The 15,763-nt window shown below is 41.0% G+C and overlaps 1 protein-coding gene across 2 annotated transcripts in view; it reads left to right on the top strand.

Moving 5' to 3' along the window:
• nfatc3a (nuclear factor of activated T cells 3a) overlaps positions 1-15,763 on the top strand; it is a 69,600-nt gene that overhangs the window by 15,372 nt on the left and 38,465 nt on the right. For both annotated transcript variants that reach the window (XM_027137009.2, XM_047812225.1), the window contains exons 2-3: positions 3,645-4,797; positions 12,148-12,310. In XM_027137009.2, coding sequence (XP_026992810.2) covers positions 3,645-4,797; positions 12,148-12,310 — 1,316 coding nt within the window. The remainder of the gene's footprint in view (positions 1-3,644; positions 4,798-12,147; positions 12,311-15,763) is intronic.

The following is a 15,763-nucleotide window of genomic DNA, read 5'->3' on the forward strand; positions in this document are numbered from 1 at the left end:
AATTGTGTGCAACAGAAGGCCAGCATTGTGCGTGTTGAGTAAACTTGGAGCTGGGATGAAAGATTTGTTGTTCTTCTGGAGGCAGAACCGCAATGTGATGTTTGCCTTCTTCACTGAACTCCAAGCGAATGAGAAGGTTATTGGAAGACGTCCCAGAGAGATGGATAGAGATTGAGTGCGAGAGAGAGAGAGAGAGAGAGAGAGAGAGAGAGAGAGAGAGAGAGAGAGAGAGAGAGAGAGAGAGAGAGAGAGGAGTTTCTTTGATTTGTGGTTCATATATTTAACTTTGAATGGATTTATTTTTTTGGCCGCGTTTTCCAATAAAATTCAAACCACATTTGTATCTGATTTCAAATCCTTTTAAATATGACTTGGATAGAACAGTTAAATAAAATTTTATGTTTTGTTGTTTTGTTTTGTTTTTCTTTACTCAGTGTACACTCCAGCCTCATTACTCTAATAAATATAGTGCATATAAGAGGCAGTTCAACTGTGATACAAACAACAAACCACATATTGTCGAAATCAATGTACAGAATGGACCATATCTATAAATCTGATCTCTTTGTAATTAAATCTGATCAGCTGTAATGACATCAGATCCATCTCGATCAGATATATCTGTAAATACAATGTAGTATTTCTTTAAATCTATCATGTCCAAGCTATCTGGTTTATCTATAAAAAAAAAAAACATATTTATTTGTAAATTAATCAGATCTATCTAAATCAGATTTGTATGTAGATGTCGGATCCTGTCTGTAAACACATCACATTTATCTTTAAGGATATTCAGGTTTATCTATAAATATATCCGACCATATGTAAATAAATCATATAACCTATAAATAAATCAGTCTGTAAATACTTCCCACATGTCTGTCAGGTCTGAATGTCAATATATCAGCTCCATATATCTGTCAGATGTATTTTTACCCTCCATGCAAAATCAGATTATTTTGACCCTCCATGCCAACTCAGTAATTCAGAGACCTCTATGCACCAAGTGTTCTTCCTGGGTCAGAGGGCACAGTGGTGTGTGACTTTCTGTCCCTCCGGTCCACTAAGCTCTGTTGTCATGGATACGGATGTCTTGTGACATGTGGGTCATGTGGGGATGCTATAAATAAATCCATTACAAGAGAACGGGAGAGAGAGAGAGAGAGAGAGAGAGAGAGAGAGAGGAAGAGAGAGAGAGAGACTGTTCCATATTTATCAGACTTCTCAGAGTATGAGTGCTGGTCAAAAGGATTATCACGTGTTGCCTGCTTTTATGTGTTTAAATAGACAACGTCTGTGTCGGTTATTGCTTGCATGCTTGTGAATTGTGTTTGAAAGTAACAGAGAATGACATGGTCATGATACTTGAAGTTTAATCAAATTTATGTAGCTAAATGTTAAGGGTTAACGTAGGGCTAGTGTAAGTATGCGAGCTATCTTGGTCTGTTTAGTCACTGAAAATCACCAATGGCTTCTAATATAGTGTGGGAGTGTGTGTGTGTGTGTGTGTGTGTGTGTGTGTGTGTGTGTGTGTGTGTGTGTGTGTGTGTGTGTGTGTGTGTGTGTGTGTGTGTATCTTGGCTGGGACAAAATCCCCCACAAAGATCATGTGGGAACATTTTTGGTCCTCACTTTTTGTTTGTTTGTTTATTTGCTTGTTTGCGGCTTAAACAGCTTAAAGGTTTCTGTGTTTAGCTATAGGTGTAGGCGTAGTGTTAACTAGCTGTATAGATAAGTATGTCAGTGAAAGGCCCTCACAATGATAGTAAGGTGTGTGTGTGTGTGTGTGTGTGTGTGTGTGTGTGTGTGTGTGTGTGTGTGTGTGTGTGTGTGTGTGTGTGTGTGTGTGTGTGTGTGTGACAGTGCTCTTTAACTGATGTTATAAATAGAGCCGGTTACCATGTAGTGGTGACAGACTGAATCATGTGCCTGTGTCTGAATGTATTTCCCAACTTGATGGGTGGGGAGGTGTGTGTGTGTGTGTGTGTGTGTGTGTGTGTGTGTGTGTGTGTGTGTGTGTGTGTGTGTGTGTGTGTGTGTGTGTGTGTGTGTGCGTGTGTGTGTGTGTATTCGAGTAAGTGGGTGTGCTTCCTGATTTTAGGCATGCTGACATTCCAATTCTAAATATGAACTTATGTGGAGCAGTGTGCCTCCAATGCTTTCCTATTTTCCTGTAAAGTTTTTTGCTCTTTTCCTCTCTTACTTTATCGAGTTGTCCAATACAGAATTTTTTCTCTCCCTCTCCCTGGTGTAGAGAGATGAGTTTGTACGCCGCATGTACCTTCTTGTTGACTCTGGCCGAGGGTTGTGGTCTGGACAGATTCCCTGGTGGCTTGTTTGTAGACAACCAAACTCTTCTCTGTACAAGGACAATGTAAAAGCACTCCAATAAAGGAGAGAGATGGAGAGAAAGAGAGAGAGAGAGAGAGAGAGAGAGAGTGAGAGAGAGGGGGGAGGGAAAGATCTGCTTGGTTGTGTGCTTTAATCTGTCTTATCAGGCTCCTGGGACTCCGGCCTTGAAAGATAGGGACACACGGCATATTAGCCACACTCACTACAGGATTTGCTGCCTGGATCAACAGCGAACATCTTAAGAAAACAAAGAACGCATAGTCACCATGTATGGAAAGACTACTTCCAACTCACTTCACTGTTCTTGCTGACATCTACAGCTAATAGCTGTAAATACCTTTTCTGTATCCTGTCTACCTGTGGAATGAACTTCACTGAGCAGTGTTTTGCTCGGCCATGTGCTCTGCTGACGTGTCGCTGTCAGCCGGTTATGCAGTGATTGCTGTCATCAGCATGCTTCAGTAACGTGGGAGAGCCAGCAGCACTAGGCCTGTTCTATCATGACTTTATTTTCTCTAACTAACCAGTAGATCAGGTCACAGTAGGTTCATTCACTGTTTTCAATCACTGCTTCCCCACCTAATGATTAGTGTGTGCGGTACAATTGTGTCAGAACTATTTTACGCCTCAATGTTTTAATGATCTTGATGAATCCGGCCCATTAGCTTCAGGCCATCGGTGTTAGAATGCGTGACCTTTTCACTAGACCTTGTTTTTCTTCTCGACAATGCATTTGCGTAATCGTAATGATCTATAATGTTTATTTAATACCTTGTCAACTTTACTTTTTGGTGCATAAAGGCAAGCCTTGCTTAATCAACAGTCTTCACTCTGTTTGGATGATGTCTGTCTGTTTAGTTCAAGCTTTTAATCCTGGTTAGGGGGGAGAGGTGTATTCAGAGACTAGCCATGAAATATCGGGTGCGAGGTATACACTATAGCTCTATATACTGTATATTATTAGATAGATATTATAGATATTTTTTTTCAAATATCCAGTTATTTATCTCCATTATTTTAAACATTGTCTCTGTTACTGAAAGCAAATCACTGATTATGCATATGTCCACTTCCTGAAATTGCTTGTGTTTGCTACCTGCAGTCTAACATATCATATCATCTTTATTTCTTTCTGGAAATTCTTTCCGTTGCATATTGGACATCATAAGATGCAGACATTAGATGTTAGATTAATAGAATGTTTGTAATTATCCACCATCATCATTGTAAAGATGATCGTCCAACATATCAGTAGTTTCTTCCTCTTCTAACTCTCTGGCCTTTCTTTTCAGATCTGGAGCCGGATGACACCACATCGTTCTACATTCTGAACGTGGGTCAGCCTCCAACAGTGGCGAACCAGACCTTAGGTGTCCAGAGGCATGGAGTCCAGGCTCACTCCCATCTCATCTCTACGTCTCCTACGTTGCAGCCTCTTCACAAGCCCTTTGAGCCCAGCTATGAGTCCCCAGACTCTAAATACCCTCCCAGTGGAGGTGGAGGAGGTGCATGTAGGCCTCTCAAGGCCTTTGAATGCCCAAGCATCCAGATCACCTCTATCTCCCCTAGCTGCCAGCAAGAGCTCGATGGTAATGAGGCTGACCTACGCTCCAAAGGTGTGGATGGGGACTTCCACGAGCGGCCGCTGTCCCGGGACCACCTGTATCTGCCCTTGGATCATTCATACCGCGATTCATCACTGAGCCCAAGTCCCTGCAGCAGCTTGTCATCACGTAGCTGGTTCTCAGATGCGTCATCATGCGAGTCCATCTCACATGTGTACGACGACGTGGATTCAGAGCTGAATGAAGCAGCAGCGCGTTTTACACTTGGATCTCCTCTGGCTTCGCCACAGGGTGCCCCGCTGGAGGAGCAATGGCAACAACAGCACCATCACCACCACCATCCTGGTTACACCCCATCACTTTCCCACCCACACACCCACTCGCTCTCTCCACGTCAGTCACCATGCCACTCACCACGTACCAGCGTGACTGACGAGAACTGGCTCAGCCCACGGCCACCTTCACGTCCATCCTCACGGCCTACATCGCCTTGCGGAAAGAGGCGCCACTCCAGTGCCGATATCTGCTGTTCACCGCATCACTCCCCAACACCAACCCCAGGCCCCTCCCCCAGGGGCAGCGTCACAGAGGACACCTGGATCGGCAGTCCTATAGATATGCCATCCTTCCAGTGCTGCACCCCAGACCCTGACATCCCATCCAAGACCAGGAAGACATCACAGGACTGTACAGCTACCTTACAGACCACAAAAACCGATCTCAGTCTGGACAATTCAGGAAATATCTCACCGCTTCGTGATTCGCCAGCGGATGAATCCATGCACGGACTGAAAAAAGATGGAGCTGGCGAGCAATTCCTTTCGGTTCCTTCTCATTTCACCTGGAACAAACCCAAACCAGGACACACACCTATTTTCAGGTAAAAGAAACCCTACAGACACCCAGGACACATTCTGGACATGTATGCAGGGTAACAAATTGTGTTGCATTACTAATCAAGTCCTATGTCTGCAGAGAGGACAAAAATACTCCGCAATGTGATGTTCTGCTGTGACTTGCTCTGGGAATAGTATAATTGTAAATCAGTAGTTCGCAGCTGTCGTATCGAGACGGTGTCATAGGGAGTCGGAATCGTTGTGTTTGAAAGAAAGCAGACTGTTTCAACTCTGGACTTTTTTGTGTTCTGATTTTGTGAAGAGAACGTACAAGCGAGTAGGTTACAAGCTAACTTTAGTGCACGCATGGATACCTTTTATCGTCTTAAACATCGTAGTTTTAACATTTAAGCTTTGTTATGTAGTTCAATTCAGTTAAAGTGCAGAGAACAGTGTGTGTGAACGGAAGTGTCACTTATGAACACAGTATGGAATGGAAAGGAAAATTTTATTCACTTTAATTATAACTTTAGATGACTCATTTTGTAGGATTCTTCGAGTCTTTACTGTTTTTTTGTGCTTGAGAAACTGACAGCATCAAAACTCTAGCAGTAAAATTCCATTTCTAAAAGAAGTGTAAAAATATTGAATCATTTATGGCCATTTTAAACTGCATTTGCATTTCCTGTAGTGAATATACAGTGCTTATAGAAAGCTGATCATTGTGGATTAATAAGATGGAGGGAAGGAAAAGAGAGGGGGGAGGAATGGATAGATGGAGGGAGGGAGGGATGGAAGAAAGGCAGGAAAAAAGGAAGGAAAAGAAGGAGGGAGGAATGGACAGATGAAGGGTGGGAGGGATGTAAGGGAGGGAGGGGTGGAAGGAAGGAAGGCAGGAAGTAAGGAAGAAAGGAAGGAAAAGAAGGAGGGAGGAATGGAGTGATGAAGGAAGGGAGGGATGGAAGGAAGGCTGGAAGGAAGGAATTAAGGAAAAAAGGAGGGCGTGAGGAAGAAAGCAGGGAAGGAAGGCTGGATGGATGGATGGATGGATGGATGGATGGATGGAAAACAAACAAGGGTAGGATGGAACAGATGGAGGAAGTAAGGAAGTATGGCAGGGGGTATGGATGGAGTGATGGAACAGAGGGAGGGAGGGAGGGAACAGAGGAAAGGAATGGAAGGAGGAAATAAAGAAGGACTGAAAGGAGGGATAAAGAAATAGAGAAAGGAGGGAAGGATGGAAGGAAGAATAGAATAGGGAGGAAAGAAGGAACAAATGAAGGAAGGATTGAACAGAGGGAAGGAAGAAAGTGTGGGGGGGCAAGTGTGAAAATACTAGAAAAACTAAATAAGAAAAAGAGGACATTAAAAGTAAGACATTAGCCGTATTGGTCTGACATTTCTTCATTCAGAAGCCTGGAGTAATTCCCTGGTTTACAGGGGCCACTTTTTAACAGCCAGGTCAGGGTTTTGCTCTGATGGCTCACACACTCTGAGTGGTCTGATAACGTTCATTCTGCTTCTCCAGGCAGATCCTACGTCTTTATGCCATATTCATGTAGTGTACGTATCTGGATTAAACACTTCTCAGATCGCTCAAGTGTGACACAAACATCTGTGTCTGTAGGAAAGCTAACTCTGTGGAACCGCACTAACTCACACCCACGTTAATATTATCGCCATCCAGATGCGAGAGTTTTATCTCGGCGGAGACGTGTAAAATGTTGACATGACATCAGTGAGAGAAACTAATCCCATCTGTATAGGGCTAATGAGAGAAAGAAAATATGTGAAACAGGAAAAAAATCAGCCCAGATATCCAAATGAATTTTATGGTTTTTAAAAATACAGCCGTTTTTTTAAATATGGATGTTAAATAATATTAGTCTAAAATAGTAGTGTGTACAGCGTTACACACACCTACACACACACGCACTCACACATGTGCACACATCTGTGAACAGATGCTTAATGAATGAAACTGAAAATGAACAAATATGTATTGCTGCATGATTTTGTAGTGTAAACTCAGAGTGTGTGTGTGTGTGTGCGTGCATGCGTGCGTGCATGCGTGCGTGCATGCGTGCGTGCGTGCGTGCGTGTGTGTGTGTATACACTGGCCTCTATAACCATAAATCAACGAAAAGCACTTAAAGGTCTTGGCCTCACACATGCCATCTCTCTCACTCACTCTCACCGATGGACTCTTTCTCATGCTCTCTCTCTCTCTCTCTCTCTCTCTCTCTCTCTCTCTCTCTCTCTGTCTCTCGCTGTCAGACTCTCTCATGCTGTCTCTCTCTTTCTCTCTCTCTCTCTCTCTCTCTCTCTGTCTGTCTCTCACTGTCAGACTCTCTCATGCTGTCTCTCTCTCTCTATCTCTCTCTGTCTCTCTCTCTCTCTCTCTCTCTCTCTCTCTCTCTCTCTCTCTCTCTCGCTGTCGGACACTTTCTCATGCTGCCACTCTTTCTCTCTCCCTCCCTCGCTCTCTTACAAACACCAGCTTTTTTGCTCTCACTGTCAGCTCCTCTGTACAAACAGGTTGTGAAAGCTCCAGTCAGGCGAGTCTGTGCTCTGTGTCTGTTCAGCCTAATCCCATCACAGCTATACTCACATACAACACTGACATGATACATGATCTTGCCATCTGATCCTTCAGCCCCAGCAACCAGACCTGCGCCTGCTGTGTGTGTGTGTGTGTGTGTGTGTGTGTGTGTGTGTGTGTGTGTGTGTGTGTGTGTGTGTGTGTGTGTGTGTGTGTGTGTGTGTGTGTAAGAGTGAAAGAGAGTCTGGAAGCCTGGCCTTCAGAGCAGATGGTCTGTGTGGAACTGTTGGCAGTGCAGCAGCTTCTCTGTGGTGTGGAGTCTTCTGAGATATCTTTGAATACATGGCTTAGCAGAACACACCTCTACAATAGCACACACCGTGGTCCACATACACTCACTCATCCATGCTGAGTTAATCTTGTCATATTAATGCACAGAGAGGCCGGCGAATCGGTTACGGATGGAGAAACAGTGTGTGTTATATATTTCACGAGGGCTGGATGTCTTGTTTCGAGTAAAACACAGTGCACTTTGTAGGCCACTGGGCGAACACTGCTACTCAGCCCTAGGATTCTCCTGGTTACCATCACATACTTCTTCTTCTGGGTCTTCATATGAACGCTAAAGAGAGGGAGGGACAGTCAGGACATGGTGGAAAAGGAAATAATAACTTGAGGAAGAAGAGAAGAAAACGATTTGTTATTTGTTTTGAATGTAAATTTAATTGTATATTTTTATACAACCAAAGAACTAATTATCATATAACACATTTATTATTATATTAGGCCATCACTAATAATCAAGGTTCTTAAATCATGATTTTTTTTTTTGCACTTTTTTTCTGACCACGTTTCAGGAAGGTTGCAGTCTGATCTTGAATGTTGCAGTCAGATCTTGAAGGGTGCAGTCAGATCTTACAGGCTACAGTCTGATCTTAAAGGTTGCAGTCTGATCTTAAAGATTGGAGTCTGATCTTACAGGCTACAGTCTGATCTTAAAGGTTGCAGTCAGATCTTAAAGGGTACAGTCTGATCTTAAAGGGTACAGTCTGATCTTGAAGGTTGCAGTCAGATCTTAAAGATTGCAGTCTGACCTTACAGGCTACAGTCTGATCTTAAAGGTTGCAGTCAGATCTTAAAGGGTACAGTCTGATCTTAAAGGGTACAGTCTGATCTTAAAGGGTACAGTCTGATCTTGAAGGTTGCAGTCAGATCTTGAAGGGTGCAGTCAGATCTTACAGGCTACAGTCTGATCTTAAAGGTTGCAGTCTGATCTTAAAGGGTACAGTCTGATCTTAAAGGTTGCAGTCTGATCTTAAAGGTTGCAGTCTGATCTTAAAGGTTGCAGTCTGATCTTAAAGGGTACAGTCTGATCTTACAGGCTACAGTCTGATCTTGAAGGTTGCAGTCTTATCTTGAAGGTTGCAGTCAGGTCTTGAAGGTTGCAGTCAGGTCTTAAATGTTGCAGTCTGATCTTGAAGGTTGCAGTCAGATCTTAAAGGGTACAGTCTGATCTTGAAGGGTACAGTCTGATCTTAAAGGGTGCAGTCTGATCTTAAAGGTTGCAGTCTGATCTTAAAGAGTACAGTCTGATCTTACAGGCTACAGTCTGATCTTGAAGGTTGCAGTCAGGTCTTGAAGGTTGCAGTCAGGTCTTGAAGGTTGCAGTCAGGTCTTGAAGGTTGCAGTCAGGTCTTAAATGTTGCAGTCTGATCTTGAAGGGTACAGTTTGATCTTAAAGGTTGCAGTCTGATCTTAAAGGTTGCAGTCTGATCTTAAAGGGTACAGTCTGATCTTACAGGCTACAGTCTGATCTTGAAGGTTGCAGTCAGGTCTTGAAGGTTGCAGTCAGGTCTTGAAGGTTGCAGTCAGGTCTTAAATGTTGCAGTCTGATCTTAAAGGGTACAGTCTGATCTTAAAGGTTGCAGTCTGATCTCTGGGTTTCTGTGAGCACAGCGAGCTTTTCTGAGCATGTTAACTCCTTTTCCTACAGTAGTTCACTGTAGTTTTGTTTCGACATTTTCACTCAGATGAAACAAATAAATTTACTAAAAAATGAATGAATTATTTCTGACTGTGAGTCTGATATGAAACGAACAATTCTTAACACACACAATAAGTGTTCTTTTGTATGAGCCATTAATCAGCACTATGGAGTGGGACATGACAAAGACAATGTGGCACAAATTTCAACAGTGGATTTAAAAAAAGATTCACAAAATTGAAATTCACGCTGTGTTTTTGGCAATGTGAAGGCAGGAAAAGGTCGAGCCACTCGTCTGTCACGTTAGTCAGATTGCCTATTTTGGTGAAAGTAGGTGTTTTTGGCTGTGTTTAATAAAGTTACCATGGCGACTCTGTAGAAAATGTTACAAGTCTTGTGCAACTAGATGGCATTCAACTATAACATAGAGAATAGTTCATTCATTTTTGGCTACATAGTACAGAGCTCTTCATTCTTATACCTGATTATTTACTATTCTGTTGTTTTAGACATGAGTCATATGGTCCATAATGTTTCTGTTATAACTGCTTATAAAAGGTCAGTGCTATCTGCTATTAGCCTGCTGGACTAATACATGGTCCTTGTGTGTTTTATTGAACAAAATGTCCGAAACATGTGTCTTTCTTTCCATTTGTCTTTCTTCCCCGTGGAAATATGAACCCTTGTGTATTTTCTATCATTCCCTCCTTTTTCCGGGACCTCAAATCGTTTTGCGACAGCGCTCCAACAAAGACGTGGAGATTTGCTAAGAAAATGATTTCTGCTATGAAATAGAGTAAGTTCGGGCTGTTTGTGACTGTACTTGTTCTCACACGTGTGTGTGTGTGTGTGTGTGTGTGTGTGTGTGTGTGTGTGTGTGTGTGTGTGTGTGTGTGTGTGTGTGTGTGTGTGTGTGTTTGTCTAGCCTTGGCATAAAGGAGTCACTTAGGTGAGGTTTAAGCCTGGAAGAAATTTGCGGTAAAAATTGGCCATCGAATTTGCAGTCTAATACAGAGACTAGTACAGAGTGCCAGAAGAAACACACACAAAACATGTTGAGGCCAGCATATACACACTCATCACACACACACACACACACACACACACACACACACACACACACACACACACATACACATTGGGATTTACCTATCTTAATCTCTGAGCATTCCTGGTTCTGTAACGGAAAAAAATTTGCTTTGAATAACGGCATTGTTCGAATTTTAAGCAAGCTTTTAGAATTAACATTAGTGAAACCGTTAACCTGAAAACTAAAACAGACACACACGCGCACACACACACACACACACACACACAACACACACACACATGCCGAACTTGCTTTTCAATTTAAATCTAATGTTGACAGAACAGCGCCAGAACTGCAAGGCTAGCGCTTTAATCTTTACATAAACACACAGGTTAATTTTTAAAGCAACTATTGAGATATATTTTATACTCAACCTATATTTCATCACACATGTTCTCGTCTCATGATTTACCTGGTAGTCTCAGCTTGCTGTAAGTGCTTACTGAGGAGTCCCAGGTCATGTGATTCACACTCTGCTGCTCCATCCATACTGTTGTTTAGTAGTCGTCCGTCCCCCCGTCCCCCCCCCACTCAGTCATGGTCAAATCCCTTTCTGAGATTTTTTTTTTAAGCAGCAGTCTTTCATTGAGCAAATTAGAGCCTGTAACCTCCGAGCTGCTGCTGTGAGATGAGGCACTTAATGGGATGATGTATAAAATCCACCAGATTTTTATCTGCTACTCAGAAGTATGGGCTGACCTTCGCATGACAGTAATTGCACTTTATCACAGGTTATTATGTGCGTTCTGGTTGTTGTTGTGTTTTTTTTAAAGGCTAGAATATTTTTAAAGAAAAATATTGTTTTGCAGTGTTTTCTGATATATAATACAGGGACATAAAAAAAATAATTAAACAAATAATAATGTTGTCTTAAAAACGGTACAGAACATGATGGATGGATAGATGGATGGATAGATGGATAGATGGATGGATGGATGGATGGATGGATGGATGGATGGATGGGTGTGTAGATTCATTGTGATCAGTTAGATTTTTATTTCACATTTTGTTGTTTTTAGGCATAATTTTTTGTTACCTTTAAATTTTAAAATATATAGGGACATAAAACTAATAAAATAAAGTTTACTTTAGTATCAGTACTTTATTATTTAATTTATCTCTCAATATTTTTTATTATTTACTTTTGCATTGTAAAATTTTGCCACATTTTTATTTCACATCTTATGTTTTTAGTTATCATTTTTGTTAACTTGTTATCCATTTAGGATTTTTTGCCAGAGTTGGAATTAGAGTCAGACATTTTCTGTCACTTTATGGCAGCCATTTTAGACAGTTACAGAAAGATTTTGCTGAAATGGAATGAAAAGTATTTTATGTTAATTTGTTTACTTGTTTATTTTTATTTCCTGATGAAGGCCAAAGATAACTTTGTCAAAAGAACACTTTTACTGGCTTAAGTTCTGTAGGAGTGCAAAAATGATCGAATGTTTTTAAAAAAAACCTGTCACAAGTTTTCTATAAATCCAATGATTTCCCAGTTCATCTTCATCTTCATCTTCATCTCCATTTTTATTTATTCAGAGACCTAAAAGGGCTCAGATATTTGGATCAGTTATTACACCTGACCATCTTATCTCTCACCTTCTCGCTTCAGTCACTTTGAATAAAAGCTTTAAATAAATGAATAAGTGTTGGCTTTATAGTTTTAGAGGTTTTGATGCTTTTTTTAAGTGTGCCAAAGTGAATGGGAATTCATCTCCAAAGAAGGCTAGCGTAATTATAAATATTTGTGTGTGTGTGTGTGTGTGTGTGTGTAGGACGTCCTCCTTGCCCCCCCTGGACTGGCCCTTGCCGAGTCAGTACAATCAGTATGAGCTGAAGATCGAGGTGCATCCTAAAGCCCACCACCGGGCGCACTACGAGACCGAGGGCAGCCGAGGAGCCGTCAAAGCAGCCTCTGGCGGACATCCTGTCGTCAAGGTGAGTCGCCATGGCAACCGGCCACCTGCCGGCAGTGATGTAAGCGCGCAGAGTGTCTTGTTACCTGTTCAATGAGGACGAGATTGTTTTTACAAAGACTTGCTTTCATTTTGGTTTTAAATGCAGTGGAGGCTGTGAGTGCAGCTGCTTCCTTAAAATCTCGCTATAATTCAGAACAGCAGGACAGAACTGTAACGTGTACGATTACGGATGGCCGTGCGAGTCCTCAGAATGTATGCCTTGCCGAAAGAGAACATGTAAAGCATGCATTTCTATGCAAAGCAGTAGATGTGATTTGGATAGATTTGTTTTGTATGGATCACGTGTCATATTCATTGGACCATTGGGACTGAAGCACAAGAAACAATCTCTGCAGGGTCATTTAAGTGCAGCTAGATATGTACTGGGTTTATTTTATTCACACTCACGAAATACATTGTTTTGATAGGAAAACAGACGCCATCTGTCTAAACATAAAAGATGCTTAACGTTTGATGTGTTACTTATATTTCTGTTTTGATTTGTAATCACTGCTACTGCAGAGAATCGAGATTAAAAATTGAAACAAACACCAAAGTCACACTAATGTAGGTATTAGTCAATATATCCCGAGTTTTTTTGTGATTGTTGTGGCCGTAAATGCTGTTTACAAAATTAGAGTTTTTTATGCTAATCGAATCGATAAAAATAGTTTTAAAAAAGTACAGGATACAAGACGGATATATAATGACTTTCAAAACATGACTCTATAAAGATATGACGTTCATTCATTTTCTACCGCTTATCCGAACTACTCAAGTCACGGGGAGCCTGTGCCTATCTCAGGCGTCATCGGGCATCAATGCAGGATACACCCTGGACGGAGTGCCAACCCATCGCAGGGCACACACACTATCATTCACTTACACACTCACACACTACGGACAATTTTTCCAGAGATGCCAATCAACCTACCATGCATGTCTTTGGACCGGGGGAGGAAACCGGAGTACCCGGAGGAAACCCCCGAGGCACGGGGAGAACATGCAAACTCCACACACACAAGGCGGAGGCGGGAATCGAACCCCCAACCCTGGAGGTGTGAGGCAAACGTGCTAACCACTAAGCCACCGTGACCCCCAGATATTACATTAAGGCATGAAATTAAAAATATATTTAATACAGAAATCAACATCTTTTTGGAACTCTAAGACAAGAACTTTTTTCAAAAAGGTTTTCATCTGAACAACAATGTTTTCAGATTTTGACACATTGAATAGAAGAAAACAAAGACATGTATTTTTACATGTATTAAAAATAAGGATAGGCCAAAATATTTTCTATTTATTAATTGTTCTACTTATAATTCTACTTGTAGTAACTTTTGGCATCCCTTGATGGTCGCATTACTACATCCTTTGAGGATTAAATGGCAGTTAAGTGAAAGTCTCAGAGGAACTAAATCTAAGGTTAGGATAATGTTGGTCTCGTGGGATTACTACGGACGGCATAGAGAATGAATATTTTATTATTTTGATCCTAATCTCGGTTAAGGCCCGTTCTGCTTTCACATGATCTAACTATCTGGCTAACATGCTAATTCCTTGTTAATGCAAAGAATTGTGTGCATTTTTGATAGAGAAATGTCAGTGACGAGAGCAATGTTTAATTATTATAACTTTTTATTTTAATTTACATTACTGAGAATTATGAAGATCAGACAGAGGTTGAGGACCTGTGTGTGTGTGTGTGTGTGTGTGTGTGTGTGTGTGTGTGTGTGTGTGTGTGTGTGTGTGTGTGTGTGTGTGTGTGTGTGTGTGTGTGTGTGTGTGTGTGTGCATACTCCGAGGGCAAATGTGATCAATAGTGATGAGGTGTTTAATTCAATTTAATGAACGGATTCTTTCAATCTAATCCACAAGTAGTGTGATTCATATGGACTTGTGAACTGATTTGTCTGATTCATTTGAAAGAATTGATTCAAAGGAATGATTATTTCAAACTATAGTACACATACTTTCAATATTCAGTTTGACTGGTGAACCTATTTGAGTGCTTTGTGAAAAAGACTCAGTTAAAAGGAACGATTCTCTCAATCCGCAGCACACATAGTTTAAATCAAATTAAGTTGTTAACAGATCTGACTGATTCATTAAAAAGAATCGGTTCACAGGAATGATTCTTTCAAACTGCAGCACACATAGTTTGATTTAAATAGGCATATAAACTGATTTGGCTGATTCAATAAAAGATTGATTTCAGCTGTCTGATTCAATGAATCAAATCTGAACATTTCAGGAGTGTAAAGCTTATGCAAGTGCATATACTGTATAAGATTTTTTTTTAATTAATAACACACAGCTAATGCCACAGCCAAGTATTATCTAATTATGCACATGCATTCTTTTGTCTTCTCTCTGGTTCTTTCTTGTTTTTTATGAGCTTTTTTATTTAATCTATTGCTTCCCACAGTTGACGTCTGCTGTGCTGGATGTGGGGTATTACTGTAGGTTTGTCCTCACTTTGTACGCTGTGTGAGTGTGTGTTTGTGTTCGACTGGTGCTCTTTGAGCACTTTGAAGAGGCAGTGCGTAATTACATAAACGTTTTCCCCACTTCCTCTTCCACCGTGATTGAGGATACATAATTCCAGCTTAGCACTATAGTGGTTAGCTTTATAGCTGTTTAGCAATAAGCCACACACCACCTGTTCTCAACCAAGGCTATGGCATTGTTGAGTTCATCTTTTCTTTGAGGATACTTAAAGCTACAGAGCACATGATTAGACGGAGAATGATTACTCAGCTGATCTTACTGAGCTATTTTTGTAAAGATATTTGTAAAGAAGAGATTCTTAAAAAGTGTTTTGTAAGTGGATCAAATGCAACAAATGAATGCAGAATATATGGGCTGTGTCCTTTACTGTCGTGTCCATGTTCAGCTTTAAATGTCTTTGTTATTGTAACTCCACAGTGTTGGTTAATGGCTCATATGAATGTAGACACTCTTTAACGGCTTTGTCATTTTTCTCAAGTTTTTTGTAAGTCTCCTAGAAATGTTTTTTAAAAAAAACAACATTATTTTTATACATAAAATTACACATAAGTTTCTATCTTCAAAGTGAATGATGAAATCCAACCCATGCCTCGAGTGCTTGTTCATAAGCATCTAAAATTTAAAGGTGCTCTCAACAGAGGAAAAAACAGTCCTGACTCCTTTTTCTTGCGACTGACGATAAAAAAAATTTATTTGTTTATACTGATTGATGATGTTACGTCTGTGAAGCAAGTTTCCATTCCTGCCAGCAGAACGGAGTACCAGTGCACTAGTAAAGGGTATTTAGCTTGTTTCCAGCTGTTTTTGGTGTTCATTTGGATACAGAAGAAGACAAAACTAGGGAAGGTCCACACGAAGGTAGGTATAAAATCTGCCTAAGATATTGACCCTTGAAATTTGCTTGCTTCATTCTGCGTAA

Source organism: Tachysurus fulvidraco, chromosome 1 (genome assembly GCF_022655615.1).
Source record: "Tachysurus fulvidraco isolate hzauxx_2018 chromosome 1, HZAU_PFXX_2.0, whole genome shotgun sequence".
Classification (NCBI taxonomy): Eukaryota; Metazoa; Chordata; class Actinopteri; order Siluriformes; family Bagridae; genus Tachysurus; species Tachysurus fulvidraco.